This window comes from Neopsephotus bourkii, unplaced genomic scaffold, assembly GCF_033783945.1.
Source record: "Neopsephotus bourkii isolate Nb327-2 ecotype Australia unplaced genomic scaffold, CSIRO-AGI_Nbou_v1 NB_83, whole genome shotgun sequence".
Lineage (NCBI taxonomy): Eukaryota > Metazoa > Chordata > Aves > Psittaciformes > Psittacidae > Neopsephotus > Neopsephotus bourkii.
The window spans coordinates 854051-873327 of record NW_026900600.1 but is presented as its reverse complement, the minus strand read 5'-3'; the positions used below and the strand labels follow the sequence as shown (position 1 = coordinate 873327).

General features: G+C 37.8%; 1 protein-coding gene across 1 annotated transcript in view; it reads left to right on the top strand.

The window, feature by feature from the left end:
- DIAPH3 (diaphanous related formin 3) overlaps positions 1-19277 on the top strand; it is a 216670-nt gene that overhangs the window by 76295 nt on the left and 121098 nt on the right. The window contains exons 18-20 of the mRNA XM_061354886.1: positions 8523-8618; positions 9497-9591; positions 16482-16583. Coding sequence (XP_061210870.1) covers positions 8523-8618; positions 9497-9591; positions 16482-16583 — 293 coding nt within the window. The remainder of the gene's footprint in view (positions 1-8522; positions 8619-9496; positions 9592-16481; positions 16584-19277) is intronic.

The following is a 19277-nucleotide window of genomic DNA, read 5'->3' as shown; positions in this document are numbered from 1 at the left end:
ATGTTTTCCTGTGTATCTTGCTGACCTCTGGAAGAGGTGGTTGATTTAGCAGGGTGTTGTGGTTTAAGCCCATCTGGTAACTCAGTACCATGCAGCCGCTTGGTCACCCCCCTGCTTCCTGCCTCTGCTCCTGGAGGGATGGGGAGGAGAATTGAAAGAATGCAGCTCCCATGGGTTGAGATGAGAACAGTCCAGTAACTAAGGTATAACACAAATCACTACTGCTACCACCAATAATAATAATGATAAGGGAAATAACAAGGGAAGAGGATACAACTGCTCACCACCCACATACTGATTTCCACCCCAATCCAAGCAGTGATCTAGCCCTTCTGGGTAACTGCCCCCAGTTTACATAGTGGGCATGACGTGCTGTGGTGCAGAATACCTCTTTGGTTAGTTTGGGTCAGGTGCCCTGTCTTTGTTTCGTCCTGGCTTCCCCTCCTCCCTGGCAGAGCATGAGACTGAAAAGTCCTTGGTCAGAGTAAACTGAGCAGCAACTAAAAACATGGTGTTATCAGCGCTGTTCCCAGGCCGAAAGTGAAAACCAGCTAGTAAGAAGGAGAAAAATGACTGCTACTGCTGAGCCCAGGACACAGGGCATTATTATTTTTATGAAGAGGCTTCTGGAGGCAGCAGTGTAGTTATGATTCTAACTGCTTTTTTAACTCAACCGGTATCCCTGCCTATGGCAGGGGAGTTGGAACTAGATCATCTTAGGTCCTTTCCAACCCTAACTCTTCTATGTTTCTACATTTCTGTTGCCTTGTCCTGTTTAGACTGACCCATGTTGGCTCCTTGTTCAAGAGAACCTTGTGTGGTTCTCTACCTCAGTTCAGAAACTGGACCCAGAGAGGTGGACTTGAACAGCTGTCATTCCATTTCACAGGATCATAAACAACATGATAGTACTTCTTGAATCAGTTCTATTCAGCGTGGGTGCAACTGCACTCAGGTCCTCTTTTGCTTTTGATAACTTCTGTCAAGTGACAGATCAGCCTTGTAAGGCCCAAGCAGCTAAATTCTGGTAGTAGGAATGTATCTTAAAATGGGGAGGGGGTGGGGGGTGGTGTCTGAATTATGTGTCTGCTGGAGCTAGGCTCCAGGCAACTTTATTGCTGGGAACACCAGTGTGTTTTGCTTTTCCCTGTTCAGCAGGCTCCATTGTAGCAGAAAACCCATTTCAACCCCCACCTCTTCCCTTACGTCTTCCTTTTACCCTTTGATGAAAATTAATGAAGTTTTAAATCCTTCCAGGAGTTGAATCAATCTTGGTTAAAACTTTCGGTTCTAGTGTGGACCCAAGCAGGTGTTCAGATTGTAATGAAGAAAAAGGTTCTTCTGATTTTTATGTGCCATATTTCTGACAGTATTTTAGAGAATTACTGAAGGAAAAATTCAGAGTTGATTTTGTTTTTCCCAGAATTTAATCAGCTGCCATTAAAAAAGTGAGAGTTTACTGTCTCAGCTTTATGAATGAGCTAACATCATTTAGAAATTATTTAGTTACTGTGATTGCACTTAGGTTTTCAAAATAAAATAAAGATGGTATTTCTGTTTCAAATTACTTAGTGACTTAGTTAAAAAATTCTTAGTTACTTGGCTAATTTTGCAAAAGCAGTCCTCTGTAACTGCGAAGTCCTGTGTTGATTGTTGCGAAGATGAGGAAAAGGGTGGAAGCACAAACACTAGACAATTTGGTTAATCACTTGCTAGTGTACTAATTCCTGTTACATGATCGATCAGCCTATGCCTGTTATTGATATGTCTTTTTGCAAACAAGGACCTTATATGTCCACCTTAATTAGTTGTTTGTTTTTTTTTCTTAGTCCACCTATTCATGCTACAATTATGCAGACTGTCAATGGGCAAGATGCATTGCTGGCAACTGTAAAGGTTCTAAGATGAATTACTTGTTTTTGTGCATGTAATGTAATGTATATGCAGAAAATTAAAGACTGTCAGTCACTGGATGTATTTAATAGCCTGTTATAGAGGCATATTCTTCCGAATTACCTTGAAATAGCCTGTCAGAGATAAAATGCCTGAATATATTTGTACATTTGCTGTTACCAATGATTCCAGTTCTTATGTACCCTTGAGAAATTATTTGTAATAAAATCCTCTATTTTGAATGAGTTACAGTGATGCATGAATTTAAGCTATCATGAAGCATGACTGAGTTAAAATGGTGTATGCATGAATTGTGCCAATTCAACAGCAGTGTTGTCAATATAAGGAACAACAGTGTGTGTGTGCATGACTGAACATATGTTTGAGGGAGGTAAGAAGTGGCAATCTCTTGCAAACTGCTTAGAAAACAAATGGTAAAACTTAAGAAATATTCCCTATTGCAGCAACTACCATTCCAAAGATAGGAGGCACTGATGAATAGAAATTGTCAAAAAAGAGGCCCGAATAAACAGGAACTTGGAATGCATTGGCACCTTTGAATTGTATTTTCCACGTATATGTTATAGTCAACATGAAGAATAACAACCACACTCTCTAGGAGCTTGCATTCCACCTCAGTAATGGAAACATTTTCAATTTCAAAGCTAACAGTTAAAACTGTGAAACATTATTTATATTTCTACCATTGTTAATAATTTGGTACTGATTTTCCAAGTCATAGGTATATGTAGATGGAAGATGGAGCGTGAAAGCTTTTTCATAGTACTTGAAACATAATTTGTACCCCATGAAAAGGCTGGATTAGATTATTAGGTGTCATGAACAGTACCCGAAGCTAAAACTTTTGTGTTGATATGACCTTAGGTTGTTCTTTTTGGAAAGAACATATACCAGCTTCCTCACCTCTCAGGTTCAGACATTCTTCCTATTGCTGTGGGCTGTGCCCAGTATCCTCATTTTATCCTTGTTTTTATTTAAGACAAAACAGCAACAATAATGAAAAAAATCACACCCCAAAACCCCAAAACACCAACCCCGCAAGAAAACCCCAAATAGGTGTCTTAGATGATACTTAAGAATAGATCTAGTTCAGAATTTCTTTCTGACTTTGAAGCAGATTATCACAAATAACTGCCAGTGAACCCTGCAATTCAGTAGGGAAGCTATCTAGGAAATAGGCTGTCCTTTTATGTTCTTTGTTGCATGTCATACTGTGGGACAATAATATTGGAGCTGTTAAAACAATCCAAGTTTTCAAAAGGCTGTGTTCTGTCAGCCAAAAGACATATATTTCTTGGCAGGTCTCAGGTTTCCACACGAGTCAGGCCACACACGGAGTACAGCTTGAACCTCCCCAGTAAGAGGGAGGCATGGGCATTCTAAGGAAAGCCCAACAAAGGGACAGAAAGATGATGAGGAGATTGGAGCATCTCTCCTATGAGGAAAGCCTGAGAGAGCTGAGACTGCTTAACATGGAGAAGAGAAGGCTCAGGAGAATCCTATCAATTTATATTAATACCTGAAGAGAGGGTAAAAGGAGGATGAAACCAGGTACTTTGAAGTAGTAGTGGGCACAAACTGAAACACAGGAGGCTCCTCCTGAACATCACAAAACACTTACTGTGGGGATAACTGATCACTGGCATGGGTTGTCTGCAGAGGTTGTGGACTCTCCTTCAATCTTCAGAGATATTCAAAAGCTGCCTAAATACAGTCCTGGGCACTTGGCTGTAGGTGGCCCTGTTTCAGTAGGGGGGTTGGAACAGATGACCTCCAGAGGTCCCTTCCAACTTCAATAGTTCTATGATTTACAGCAAGTTGTACCACATTTTTGCTTTGAATAGCTAAGAACTTTGCAGCATTTTTTTATTCAGCTACAACCTCATTTTCTGTTCAAGACCTATTCCTTTGATTCCAGATAACTTCTTAGAGATAAGGAATGTCTTTCAGTTGAATGTCCTACTGTATGGGGCACAAGCTATCATTTACTTCTGAGAATTATATTTCTAAACAGGTGAGGTGGGCATCTACTTTCATAATGAGTCTTGGTGTGGGTACCTCTTTTGAGCTCATGACCCCAGGCTTGTTCTATCATTTTTCAGTGAAGACAGACTTCAAGATGACTGTTGTTTTAGCTAAGAGGGTAAGAAAGATGCAAGGTCTTGTGTAATTTTCTGTATGCTCTGTTACTTTGTGACAAAATTACTCCACTGAGTGTTCTGTGGATTTCTGTGTAATGTACTTTTCCAGTTTTAACTGAACTAGGAATTCAGACTTTTTAAAACAAATGGTCAGATCTGCATGTTCCTTTCAAAACCCATATTTCAAGGGTATTTTTGTTTTATTCAATAATGATGTATTTTAGAGGAATATTTTTTTCTTTAGCATACAGATGCAGAGACATTAATTTTCTTGCACAAAGATAGTGGATAGCAGATTCTATCAAGACCTGTGGCAGAAATGGAAATATGGATAGCACTTCATGAATGTAGATTGTCAGTTGCACCTACCAAAATGTGATTGTTTCAGAGGTCTGAGTAAACTACATAGGATTCAATCCACATTTCTATGAAATGCTATTCTGTAGGCTTCCAACTGTGATGTTATGTTTGTAAAGGAATCCTGTCTCCATTCGCTTCATGACTCTAGTTTCAGTCAGATTGTTGCCAAAATGCAGGTAGTTGACTACAGTTGAATGTGTATATGTACATGTTTGAAGGAGTCAGTAAAAGCGATTTTTCCAATACGTAAAACTCCTTTGAGGTATTTTTCTGTTTGTACACTGGCAACCACATCTGTTAATTCTGATGTCATGTTAATAAGTACGTGGGATTGTGGAGATAAAGGGAACTAAGAAGTGTGGGAGATGAATTCTGTGTGTTTCAAAGTGACGTAGCATTTTGTTTCCCAGCGTGAGAGAGCAGAGCAGTTGGAGCATCAGAGGAGATACTACTGACTAAAAATTACCTAGTTCAGATGCTGGGGCCATGTGTATGCCCCCAGTGTGCTGTTCTTGACATGTAACGTTCCTTTTCGGTTGTATAATGCATGAGGTAAGACCTCAGATTTTGAAACAATTAATGGTTTAATGTGACGGTCTAACTTCTGGAGCCATGATAGTTGTTTAGAGATCCCCCAGTTTGCTTCTTCTCTTGTTCGCATGACAACTTTTTACGTCTTGTTTCCCTTGATAGTTATCTCCTTTCTGCAAGAGCTGCCCATTCTCACTGGGCTGTGCTCTCTTTTTCCAGTGTAAGCAGATGTTCCCCATTTCTGTTTTCTGTAATACTTTCCTCCCTCCCTCAGTGCCCTCTCCAACTAAAAATACAAGTGCTGATTTTCTTAAATTTTATGTTACTTTAGATATTTACTTCACTTATTCAGATGTATTGTTTTTCTCTCCCTCCTCTCCTTTCCCCCCTGTGGGTTTTTTACCTTTTTTCTTGTTGGAAATAGATAATAGTTGTGTCTCTTCTCCCCTCCCTGCTTCCTGCCCATTCCAATAAGTTAACAAGCAAATGAGGTAAAACATTTCTAGAGGCAGTAAGGAGGTATATGGATTTCAGAATTTCCATTGGAAAGTACACCATTTCCAATAGGAAAGACAAGTAATATGTATCCTCTGCTTCTTATTGCTGCCAACTACGTAAGGATGTGACCTGAATTCTCCTGAAGAAGTATCATGTAAGTCTGGCGTAATTAAATTTGCATAATTGTATAGTTCTGTATACAATTCCTGCATGAGTCTCTAGAGGACGTTCTATGTTCATTTTTTCCTTAGCGTTGTGATGACTTAAGTATTGCTGTCGCTTCGTGTGTAACCCCCTCCTGAGTGAAAGCTCCAGAGGGAATTAGCCAGTTCATTTGCAACAGTGTTCCTTAATTTGAAAGTTACTTTTGTATGTTTGTATATCTGTGTATTATCTCTGTTACAAGACTAATGAGCAAATACTGCTTTCCAGTCCTGGAAAAGGCAAACATATTTCTGTTTTTTCTGTTTCATCCCCTATTAGTGGTCCCACTAATGGTGGTCCCCTATTAGTCCCCTATTAGTGGTCCCCAGTGGTCCACCTTGGCCTCCAATCGGGAGACTTGGAGGCACACCATACATAATGCCGCTGACTCCTTTGAGAGTTCACGAAGAACTAGTCTCGAGGAGAAAAGACAACGCAGGAAGAATCGTGTCCCACCTGTTCCACCCAAGGAGACCTTCTGCTGTGCTTTTTGTAGCCGGATTTGCCTATCCCACATTGGCCTTCTTAGTCATCAGCGCGCTTGTAGTAAGCGTGGGTAAATGCCCTTCCTAAATCTTCGTTCGCGAAGTCAAGCCATGAGTATCCATTTCAAGTCTGTCAGTGCAAGTTTAAGCAAATTTATAAATTCAGATAATTTAGCTTTTTTTGTTATGTCTATGAAGAAAATGATTTTGTTTTCTGTAAAATGATGATGTGCAAGGTAGCCATAAGGCATTACTGTATTTTCATTATGATTCAGATGAGTTAAGGCATGAAGATGGCATGGAACCTGTGCTATAGAGATATCCAGATCTAGTGGAATCTGCAATTCTAACGCTGATAAGACATGCCACTGAGAATGATAGTTTTAAGAATGGCTGTTGTCAGCCTGTAGCCTTTAAGAAATTTGAGAGGTCCTTAAGGTGTGTAACTACAGGAGAAAATAGTTGTATGATCTTGAGATCCATAGCCCCTGACATGTCCTTCTGGATTTAGTAAGGCCTCTGAAGCCATAAGTAGAAGAAAAAAAAAATAGAAGTGAAGCTTTAGTGGTAACCTTCCTTTTCTCCAATAGCTTAAATGTCATTCTGTTCCTTTTGAACACGGGCTATTGAGTTCTCACATTGTGTTTAAAAACTACTTCTTTTGCTTTCATATACATAGTAGGCAGTTATTTTTCCTGGGACAGGAGAATGTCGAGTTTTCTGTTAAATCTGTGTATTTAACTGTGGATTCAGAGCAGATGGTTGTTTCCAGTAAGGTGAGGAGAAAGACAGAAGAGGAAGATTTTGGCTTTGTAACCCATTTGCCTGGACCCTAGATATCAGCCCTTCCTCTGAGGACCTGCTTTATGTCTTAACTCAGTAATTTCATTTGCAGAATACCAGGTTCTTTTCTGCACTATGTCATATCCTCAGAGGGGAGCATCATGCTGCCTAGCAATTAAAAGTCATTTAGGAGATGATTCAAATTTGTGTCTCCGCCAGCTTGGGATTGACTTGAATCTAGTTCCTTCAGTACCTATGTGAGGTCTTTAGGTTCTTATCTCTTTGGTAGTTTCCTAGTCAACAAAGGTCAGAGACTTTGAGAGGTCATTGTCCTTAGAAAAACATTTTTTAAGAATGACATAACTCTCTAAGACCTCTCTTAAAATTTACAGAAGTAATTTCAAGTTAGAGAAATTCTCTTGATAATTCATATTACATCTAGCTTTGTCAAGAATCAGAAGTGAGCTACAAATTTTAATCATATGTTTTCTTGACAGTTTCTCTATATCCATCTCCTTCTGAAGCCAGTAGCATATACTTTTATTACAACACATTTTCTACTCTCAACTATTTGAAGCATGTAGAACTTAATTTGCAACAATCATACTGTAAAAGCTTGGAAACTAATTTTGTGAAATAGTAATATATTGGCTGAATAATATTTGATACTGAAGACTTGTGCTGGGGGGGAAGAGAAGGAAAAAAAGAAGGAAGAAAATAAAAAAGGACAACCAGATGGGGTTAAAGGAAAGATTTGTGTGGGTTTGGACTTCTTGTTTCTTTGTATAATAATTGGAATATTTCTTACTAATACATTATCAAGACTACGCTGTTATTGTAAATGAAATCCTTATGACAGTGTGTGAATAATGAGAAGTAAATTCAGCTTACATAATGCATTTGAGAAAATGTATTTGTATGAATTATTTTTTGAAAAGAAAATACAAACCAAAATTTCCAGCCATGTTAATGTACATTTACACAATCACTTTGTCTTTTTGGTATTTTATAATAAGGTTATTATGCCATATATTTAAAAATATATCTTTTGGAGGAAATAAGAAAAATTGGTATAAACTCATTTTTATTCTAAAGTAATGTTAGTTTTTCATCAGCCAGTGATCTTTGATATTTTTGGTGTGTATACTTGGACAAAAGCAGTCACAAAAATACCTAAACTTTGGGTTGGTTCCTTATTGCTTAATATCAAGACATATTGACATATCTTCTTTAAGATCTGTTATTGTCAGGTATCAAAATCCTATTAGAATGCTAACCTGGCCAGGCTGGCTGAAGAAAGTTGAATGGTATTTTATATATGACTTTTGTGATTTCAGACAATTCATACAACTAATATTATCATCTTCAGTTTCTATATATTAAAAAAAAAATTGTTCTAGAAGGCCAATATGCTGACAAATTTCACTGAAGAACACATATTAAGAATGCAAACAATTAAATGCAAAACCTCTGTATTTTTCCTGTTCTGTATGTTATTTTCTTTGTAAATTGATTATGCTTTATAGCAAATATGTCTTCTGAATTCATTAATGTTTTTCTAAACAATAAGAGTTTACAGTAAGTATATTTGTGTTCACTTTGGCAGTAAAAAAAGAGGAGGAGGAATTTGAAGAAAAGAAATCCATTAAGAAACGAATCAAAGAATTAAAAGTCTTGGACCCAAAGATTGCACAGAATCTGTGTAAGTAGATTCTGGTTTTATAACAAAGTAATGTTGCATATATGTTCCATAAAAATGTCTGTCTTGTCTGACTGCCTGGTAACCACTTTTTGTTTAAAGTATGTGATAATATGTTCATATGTGCATATTGGTGTTATGCCAAAGGATGTGAGCTGATATAACTGAAACACTTTTTAAAAGACACAGAAAACAATTAAAGGTCATCACTGGTTTGAGACTGACATTACTCTCTTCTGTATATACTGAAACACAAGTGTACAGCTATGTATCTCATTACCTATCTATATTTTCAACATAGTCAACAAAGAATACTGCTTCACCCCTCCAAGTAGTCTGGTACAAGATATCTGGCCAACCCTCATGTACTTTGCAGAAAGAAGGCAATACTCAGTATTATGCAGTAATATGCAAATAAAGATGATAAAGTTTTGGCAACGATGAGTGCTGTATAGAGTACGTTCCTAAATACTGGAAAAGATAAAATAAGAAATGATTGGATTATGGTGAATGAATAAACAGTGCTTAATAAGAGCATTTCATTTTTTAACTGTTGATATAATTTCAGTTTCTCAAAGCTCTGACAAAACCATTGAAGGAAAAAAGTGTTAACTGTTAGCTTGGCACAAAATCCTACAGCAACTGCAGAGTAGACTTTTCACTGGGTACTTATGATGATCTTCTGTGATGCTGGATGTTCTGTGTAACAAATGGAGAAGGCTAGAATTGTAGAAGAACAGTAGTTAAAAATAATTGTTGTCTCTTATTTGTATTACTTTGTATGGTGTTTTTTAGCCTGTATGCTGTTTAACTGGTGATTTGTAAGTAGAAAAAAAAATGTTGTCTTGCTTTCTTTGTTATGTGTTGAATATTTGTTCTAGCAATTTTCCTTGGCTCTTTCCGAGTGCCGTATGAAGAAATCAAAATGATGATATTGGAAGTTGATGAAACACAGCTGTCAGAGTCCATGATTCAGGTAAGGAAAGTGACATTTTACATTCCAGTATTTCAGCGTAAGCTTATCATTAAATAGAAGCCTGTGACTAAAAAACCCCTTACCATTACTTTAGGCTAATAAATCACTGTGAGAATCTCTTTTTATCTCTGAACTGTAGGATTTTTTTTTTATATTTGTAGTGTTATTTTTTAATGAAAGTGGATAAATTTATATTCTCTAATTTCTTCAATCATATTGTCCACTCCTAAACTGAGATTTCTCTTTGGTATATTCAAGCACCATCTGATATTCTGTTTCTTTCCTAGTTACACAACTTTTCTTTAATTTGTTTCTTCCTCTGTCTCATTTGCACATACCTGTTCTGTTAAAAAAGTTGTGGTTTTGTGTGTGTGTGTTTTCGGGTTTTTTGTTTGTTGTTGTTTGGTTTTGTGTTTGATGTTTCTGTTGGGGTTTTGTTGTTGTTTGGTGGATTTTTCCCCTTGTCTCTTTAGAACTGATACAATCCAGGAACTTGTGTTAGGGCATCCACTTTTCTTCCTTGGAATTTATTTGGATACTGTTTTCCCTTTCTGTATTATTTTATTCAAAGAACAAAATTAGTATGATTATGTGTGGAGGCGAAAGAAACTCAAAGTGCCTCATGTTCTTCTGGGCAGTGTTATTTAAGTGTTGATAAGTTGAGGAATTTCATAAAATACAAATACTTCATTATACAACCATGGGAAGAAATAATTTGAGAAGTGATGTCTGGAGGTCATTTGATCCAAGCCCCTTCTCAAAGCCACATCAACAAAAGCAGGTTGCTCAGGGTCTTTCCCATTAATTTTTTGGTATCTCCAAGGCTGGACACCCCATAGCCTTTCTGGGCACCTTTTCCAGTGTTGAACTACCCTTTTGATGAAAAATCTGGTGGAGTTTATCGAACCAGAATTTTCATTGTTGCAACTTGTAACCTTGGCTTTTTGTTGCACATCCCCAAGAGGAACCTCACTGCATGTTCTCTGTACACTCCAGATGGGTACCTGAAGACCACCCAAGGCTTATTTCTTAAGGTCAACAAACCCACTTCTCAACCTCTTCTTGCCTGTCATGTGTTGTGTTCCCTAGTCATCTGGATGGGCACCTGTTAGATTTTCAATGATACATTTTTAGGCTAAGATTGTCTTTTGGACAGTACTTATTACATACCATGAATGTCAGATTATTTCCATTATGGCTCATAAATGTCAAATCATAATTTTTATTAACCTACTAGGAATGTGTCATAAGTTTCAGTTAGAGAGGATTTAGATAGCTGTTTTCTAAGCATACCTCAGTGTGTGTTAGAGACATAGATACCAGTCCCTACTGAAACATCCAAGAAAAATGAAGTTAGCTTTTTATTTTTTTAAAATGTACACTTTTTGCAGGGATGTTGATTAGTGAAGAAATAAATGCAGGTAAACTAGAGTCATAAAATTAGTTGTAACATTAAGGCTCTTTGCGATTCAAGTGTGACTTGTACTGAGCACATAGCAATCTGTATACAAAGGTCAAAACAAGGCAAATTTGTATTTATGTGCTTTGCTTGCAAAATAAATATCCACCATATTGGTATGTCAAAATAAGGTCTTACTGAGGGCGCTGTACAATGTTCAGGATGCTTCTTTTCTGCCCACATGCAATTTGGCCCTCCTTTCTTGTCACTTTGATTTCCAATGATCTTTAAACTCTGTTGAACTATCTGGACTTCATTTTCCATTGTTTATTGAAGAATGAGATGTTTCTTTCAAGAAATATTTGAAGGAACAAACATGAGCTGTCATCTCCAGTGATAGTATGTGTAATCATTCTGTAATTTTCTTTAATTTGTTCAATGATGCAGGTAATAGTGGCATTGAAAATACTACTTTAAGGTTATTAGATGAGCAGAGGAGTTTACGTCTAAAATGTTTGTTCCAGTTTTCACTTTCATCACTTTTCTTTTTGAAAGTATGATGATGTGTATCTTTCTTGTATCTTATTTGGAATAGTAGTGAAAATTCTTTAACATAGCATGAAAAGCTATTTTATGGAGAGATGGAATATGCTGTGCTGTTATGTGCAGCTTGAACTCTCTTTCAGATAGTTTATGCCTGCTCTGAGACTCATACTCTTCAGCCTTAGCACTGTTTCTCATTGGTGAATATTTAGCTTGTTAAAGTAATTAGATCCTCAACAAGATCCTGAAACAACCAATGAAAATGTAGTCCTGTATATTTCATGATTCTGGGAAGAGCAAAAGCAAGCATATGGCTATTTTTTTCATTTATTTATATAAGATACCTGAGATATTATTGGTACTTTTCCTTTCTAGAAATTTCTTGACTTCATCTTTTTTCCTTTTCTTTTTTTTTTTTTTTTCTTGTTGGTTTTTTTTTTTTTTTTTTTGGTCTATCCTTAAATATTTTTCAGCGTGTCTTCATGTCATGGTTTCCAAAGCTGGAAGTTTGTCCTTACTCCTGCTCTTGTTATACTTAAGTATTAAAAATAATCTCTCCCTCTCTCCCTTTCTTCAGTTGGAAATTGACCTCCAAAAGTCATATTATAATCCAGATAATCGTTGACTAATCATTGGAAAATTTCTTAAGATTTAGCCAAAATTCTTTCTCCTGTTTATTCTGTCTGGTATGCAAAATGTGTTTCATCTCTAGCAGTTCAAAAGCTTTATCTGAACACCATAAAGCTCCTTTGGTATAAGCTGCTCCTTTTTCTTTTTTTTTCCTTCAGTGTTTTCAGCATTGAAAATATTAATAGAACACTTGAGTACTTTTTTGTTTCAAAAGTTTTGTGGTCAGTTTTTCTACATATGAAAATTATTTTAGCATCAAACAAGAGCACTTTAATCTCAGTAAAGATTAAGGAATTGTAGTATATTAAGAGCTTGTTACATAGATGCTGTATATCAAGAGGATTATGAATTTCTAATTTACAATAAATCTTTTTATACTCTGTACCCTTTCGTTTTTTGCTCAGTATTACTGATTTAGTGCTGAACATCTTCATCCATCATGAATAAATGCACTGTTCCTTACAAAAATGTTTTCTAAATGTAGTTATGGTAAGGGTATATATGACTACTGTCATAAATTCTTCATGTTGAAAGTCAGTCTGACTATGTCCAAATCAAGCTACATAAAATTTAAGTTATATTGTTACGCATCACCTTTCATGCATTTTTAAGAGTTCCTTTTTTTTTTTTTCTGCTATAATCCTGATTTGAGTGTGCACATTCTGTTGAAGCAGTCTGATCTTTAACTATTATTTACTCTTCCTTTGGTTTATTTGGGTATTTGCTCCTAAGTCTAGCTTTTTGTACGTGCTGATTTTATTTTCTTGATAAACCACTTGATCCTTACTTAGGATTTGACAAAATATTATAAAATCAATTACTTATTGTAGTCCTTGGGATCAAAGTAGAGTTTTGGTTCTTAAAATAGTAACTATTTTTGCCCTAAACCAAAACAGTGATAAAAAACTCTCTGTGTCTTTTTATCCATTAAAAAAAAGGGTTGGTAACTGATAAACTACCATCAAATGACAATTGTTACAAAAGCTAGGAGACTGTTATTAAAAAAAAATAAAAAAAAAAATTAGTATTAAAATAGTCAAGTTGCTTAAAAAAAAAATAAATTAACATTTCAGGTACAGTCTAGTATTTTCACTTTTTAACAAGAGGAATATCTATACTGTGCTCCAAGGATCACACTAGCAGCTAGCTTTGAATTAGTTAATACAGATTGTGAGGATCTCAAAGGCCCACTGCATTGATTGCTGGTTTAAGGATATTTTTGGGTACTTGTTAATGAGTTGAATTCATTTTTCCTATATTAGGGAATTATGTTATGCAAAGCAGATCTCTGACTTTTTATCTCTCTGGCCCAAAAAGATGATCTGTGTATCATAAATGGCTGAATTTCATGTAAAAGAAGAAATTAATTTGTGTGTAAAATTGGGGGGGTGGGTGGTGGTTGGGGTGTTAAGACTTTAAGACTTTCAGACAGAGATCCTGTTCACTAACTTAAGTAAATTCCTTTCTGTTGACTCTATGCCACCAAAGCTATTTACTTGCAGACACACAGAAGAGATTTTGACCTAACTGAAAGAGGGAGCTACTAGAGTTAGTCTTTCTGAGCCTTTCTTGAAATGCGGTAGTAGGCAGTGGAATACTCCTACAAGCTCAGGAGTGTTGCATCCTAACCAGAAGGAAGTGCAGCAGGAGGGCCAGGAGACCTCCTTGGATGGATAAGGAGCTCCTGAGGAAAATTCAAATGAAAAAAGAGTTTTATAGAAAGTGGAAACAAGGACAGGCGGCCTGGGAAGAGTACAGGGATGTTGTCCGGGAAGCCAGGGACCACCTTAGGAAAGCTAAGGCCCAGTTAGAATTAAACTTGGCTAGGGATATTAAGGATAACAGGAAGGGATTCTACAGGTACATAGCAAATAAAAAACAGATTAGGGAGAACGTATGCCCCCTCAGGAAGCTCTTGTGTGAGATAGCTACACAGGATTTGGAGAAGGCTGAGGTTCTGAATGACTTCTTTGCCTCGGTCTTCTCTAGCAAAGGTTCTTACCGCACCACCCAAGCCTTGGAAGGCAGATGCAGGGACTGTGAGAATGGAGACCTTGGGCCCACCATAGAAGTGGAATTGGTCCGAGACCATCTTAAAATATAAACATGCACATGTCCATGGGTCCTGATGAAATCCACCCGCGGTTCCTGAAGGAGCTGGTGAATGAAGTTGCTAAGCCACTGGCCATCATATTTGAAAACTCATGGCAGTCAGGTGAAGTTCCCAACGATCATATTTGAAAACTCATGGCAGTCAGGTGAAGTTCCCAACGACTGGAAAAACTGAAATATAACCCCCATTTTCAAGAAGGGGAAAATGGATGACCCAGGGAATTACAGACCAGTCAGTCTCACCTCTGTGCCTGGCAAAATCTTGGAGCAGATTCTCCTGGAAGGCATGCTAAGGCACATGAAAAACAACAAGGTGCTTGGTGACAGCCAGCATGGCTTCACTAAGGGGGAATCCTGCCTGACCAATTTGGTGGCCTTTTATGATGGGGCTACAGAACTGATGGACAGCGGTAGAACAGTTGATGTCATCTACCTGGATTTGTGTAAAGTGTTTGACACTGTCCCACACGACATTCTTGTCTCTAAATTGGAGAGACATCAATTTGATGAATGGACCACTCAGTGGATAAAGAACTGGCTGGAGGGCCGCACGCAAAGAGTTGTAGTCAATGGCTCAATGTGTGGCTGGAGACCACTAACGAGTGGTGGCCCTCAGGGATCGGTGTTGGGACCGGTCTTGTTTAACATCTTTGTCGCTGACATGGGCAGTGGGATTGGGCGCACCGTCAGCAAGTTTGTGGATGACACCAAGCTGTGTGGTTCTCTTGATACACTGGAGGGAAGGAATGCCATGCAGAGGGACTTTGACACGCTTGTGAGGTGGGCTGATGCCAACCTCATGAAGTTTAACCATGCCAAGTGCAAGGTCCTAAACCTAGGTTGGAAGAATCCCAGGAACAGGTACAGGTTGGGCAGAGACTGGATTGAGAGAAGCGCTGAAGAGGACTTTGTGGTGTTGGTCTATGAGAAGCTTAACATGAGCTGGCAGTGTGCACTTGCAGCCCAGAAAGCGAACCGTATCCTGGGCTGCATCAAAAGGAGTGTGACCAGCAGGTCGAAGGAGGTGATCCTGCCCCTTTATTCTGCTCTCGTGAAACCTCACTTGGAGTATTGTGTACAGTTCTGGTGTCCTCAGCATAATAAGGACATGGATCTGTTGGAACAAGTCCAGAGAGGGCCACGAGAATGATCAGGGGACTGGAGCAGCTCCCATATGAAGATCGGCTGAGAAAGTTGGGGCTGTTCAGCCTGGAGAAGAGAAGGCTGCGTGGAGACCTCATAGCAGTCTTCCAGTATCTGAAGGGGGCATATAGGGATGCTGGGGATGGACTCTTCACTAGGGACTGTAGTGGTAGGACAAGGGGTAATGGGTTCAAACTTAAACAGGGGAAGTTTAGATTGGATATAAGGAGGAAATTCTTTTCTGTGAGGGTGGTGAGGCACTGGAATAGGTTGCCCAGGGAGGTTGTGAATGCTCCATCCCTGGCAGTGTTCAAGGCCAGGTTGGACAAGGCCTTGGGTGATATGGTTTAGAGTGAGGTGTCCCTGCCCATGGCAGGGGGGTTGGAACTTGATGATCTTATGGTCCTCTCCAACCCTAACTATTCTATGATTCTATGATACTGTCTGCTAGACCTGATTCATTGTTAGCAGGCTTGAATCTTTGTTCAGACTTATCTTACCAATAGACCAGGGAGTATTTTAAGAAAGAACACAATTTCTCTCTTGTTTTTTTTTTACTGTGATGGAAGCTTAGCCACTATGTAACCAGGAACGCGAGAGTCATAAGTTGAGAGAGAACAAAGGCTAAAGGAACCCTGACTATTGCATAGTAATTATAGTAATTGTCTTGGGAAGGGACAGAACTGAGCTACTGACTCATAATGACCATATACAGAACAAAATTAAAAGTGTTCAGAAATCTCCAGTAACTGAGAATTCTGCAGATATCAGATGAAACTAACATATTTAGATTGCCTTACCTGTGTTCAAAAGACATTCATTTATGAAAATGTCCGGCCTCCTCGTATGGGCACCTGAATTCCACTGAAGCAGAATCCCAGCTCTGAATTCCCACTTCTGACAATTTTCCATGCTAAATATAATATATAATGGTTTTAAGCTTTTGTTTTGAGTGTTGTCTTTTTAGTGTTTGGTAATGATGCATATATAATACCATTTGCCTATAACATAAGCAACATAGAATCTGAGATTTTTTTTAAGCCTTTTTTATTTTTCTTGATAGAATTTAATAAAACATCTTCCTGAACAAGAACAACTGAATGCATTGTCTAAGTTCAAGAATGAGTATAATAATTTGTCGGAGCCAGAGCAGTTTGGAGTTGTGGTGAGTTCTCTTTTGTTATCCCTTTTATTATTTTTTTGTGAAATACAATTTTAATATAATATTATAGAAACAATAGCAGCTGTTTTTTCCTAAATGTGAAGAAGTTCCTGACTGGGAGAAGAGTATAAGTCAAAATCAGTTTTTAACATGAAAACATTTTTAATTTCTGTTGGAGGGCAGAAGTTTTCAATAGGTCACTTTTTTGCTTTCTTAATATGGAATGTTATGCATTTGCTTTTCATCAACGTTTCAGTCTGCATTGGGCTTGGTTGTATCTTTTGTTTTATTCTGGCTGGAAAGCAGGCTGAGAGCTTGTATTAATTTCTTTAAGGACTGTTGTAGGCCAAAAAAAAAGTCAGCAGTTCTGCCCAGTATAACTGTTTGGTTGTGGTTTTGATGCATTTTTGTTTCATTTTTGGTTGTGTTTTTTGTTTGTTTTGGTTGTTTGGTTGGTTTGGGGGGGGGGTTGTGTTTGGTTTGTTTTTTTTTTTCTTAAAATTGCAGATTTATGCCTAGTTTTTTTGCTATTTTCAAATGAGGACAATCAAGCCCACAGTACAGGGCATTTCAGTTTTTCTTTTAGGTGAGTGGTGTCTTGTAGTTATGGTGTTTTAGAGAGTTTGGAGTTCCATGATAATTTGCTCTAAAGTTTTGATTAAGGGAATGGCTAAACTGTTTGACTCCCAAGGAAAAGCCTGAGTAGTGAATAAACGGATAATACTACTTGTGTGATAATAAAATGTTTTATGATGGAAACCTTTTTTATCCTTCTGTCTTTGAATTCAGAGTCAAGACTTAGTACTCTGAAAGAAACGGCTAGACCCTGAGACACTGGCATGCTGTGACAGTTACAGTATTGCATGTGCTACTTCAAACAAAGTTAATTAACTTTTATTGTTGGCTTAAAGACATTGAGGGCATAACTCTACAAACACTTCAGGTTGCCTTCATGAGTGTGGCTGCTTTATTTTATTTTTGTAGTGACTCTATGGGTTGCTTTTGTGTTTACTGCAAACTTCCTCCTTTTAAGTTATTTTGAACTTTTATGTTTTCGATTAATTCAGCAGTAAGTATAACATAAATACTTTATTACTCTTATCTTCTCCTCCAGACTTTAGGTTTTCCTTAGCTAAACTGCTTTATTTTCCTATACATCCTTTCTTTTACTTAGTCTAGGCTGATGCTTCAGAGCATACATACTATCACCTATTGCCTGTTATCACCATAGTGAGGCGCTGGCATAGGTTCCTCAGAGAAGCTGTGGCTGGCCCATCCCTGCCTGTGTTCAAAGCCAGGTTGGACGTGCTTGGAGCAATCTGCTCTAGTGGAAGGTGTCCCTGCCCATGGCATGGGGGTTGGAACTAAATGATCTTAAGGTTCTTTCCAAACTTAATTATTCTGTGAGTCTGTGATTCTGTTTGGTTTTGAGGGGTTTTTGGTGATTTGTTTTCTTGGGTGTTTTTTTTTTTTTTGGTTGATTTTTTTTTTTTTGGTTGGTTGGTTGGTTGTTTTTTTGTTGTTGGTTGATTGTTTTGGGTTTTTTTTGGCCGGCCATTTAGACATTCACTCTGCTCTAGCAATATATCCAGTCACTCTTATCCAAATATAAGTTTACCTATGTTCTTCATTATCTTTGTCCCTATTAGAGCACTGATGGTTTTATCTTTTCCTTGTGTTCCACTATTAATGATGAGCTTATTGCTGGTTTTTGTCCTTTTATCTTCCCCATGTAAATAATTTTTTTTTCATGTATTTGAATTTTATTCTCACCCTTACTCTAGCTGGTAGAAGTTCCTTATCTTGATTGTGTGAAATTCTTAAAGATTGGTTTCTTCCAAAACTGGGTTGTGCAAAGAAGTGCTCCTGTCTGCATATGAAATTCTGAGTTGCTTCTTCCAGAGACCAAGACCTACTAGCACTGAATGCATTTATCAGCCCTGTTGTGTCATTTTACTGAAGCTGTGACAGCCTTACTGCTTCTGTTTTCTATAATAGTTCCATGAAATACTGAACAATTTCCTACCAGTGGTTGATGAGTTTCTCATGTTTATCTGCACATAATTATAGCTATTATTTGGTCATCTCAAGTTTCAGCTTCATTTTGACTTTAATGGTTTTGTCTGAGTGGTGTAGCACCTGTCTTGAAACAGTGGTGACCATGCAACATGTGTCTGGTTAGAGATGAGGCAGAAACCAAAATGCATAGCTGTTTTAGCTGTGTGGGTTGTTGGTTGGATCTTAGTTTGTTTTTTCCCTCTTAGTGTAACTCTCAGGGTGTTGTGTGGCTTTCCAGGAGCAACAGGGCATTTCTCTGGCCATGTGAGCCAAGGTAATGTCTAACATTGCTTCAGTTCCACTCCACCAGAGTGTGTTTTCCTTTGTTCTTCAGGCACTGACAGTGTTCTGGTGTGAGTCCACTGTTGACTAACCTGGGGACAGCCCTGCTTTTCGTATCTCTTGCTTATGCCATCGAAAGCCCCCATTTGTGTGACAAGTGAAGATGCTGATAACTTCAGAAAAAGTAACCTTAAGTCAGATAATCTCATGAGCAAAACTTAAGGAGAAAGATCACCATGGGTAATCTTAAGTGTAAGATAAAGGGATTTAGACCATGGAGATGCAATTCAACTTCATAGGAAAAGAACTTAGGGATGACAAAATAAAATAACAATATAGGTATGTTGAAGAAAGCAG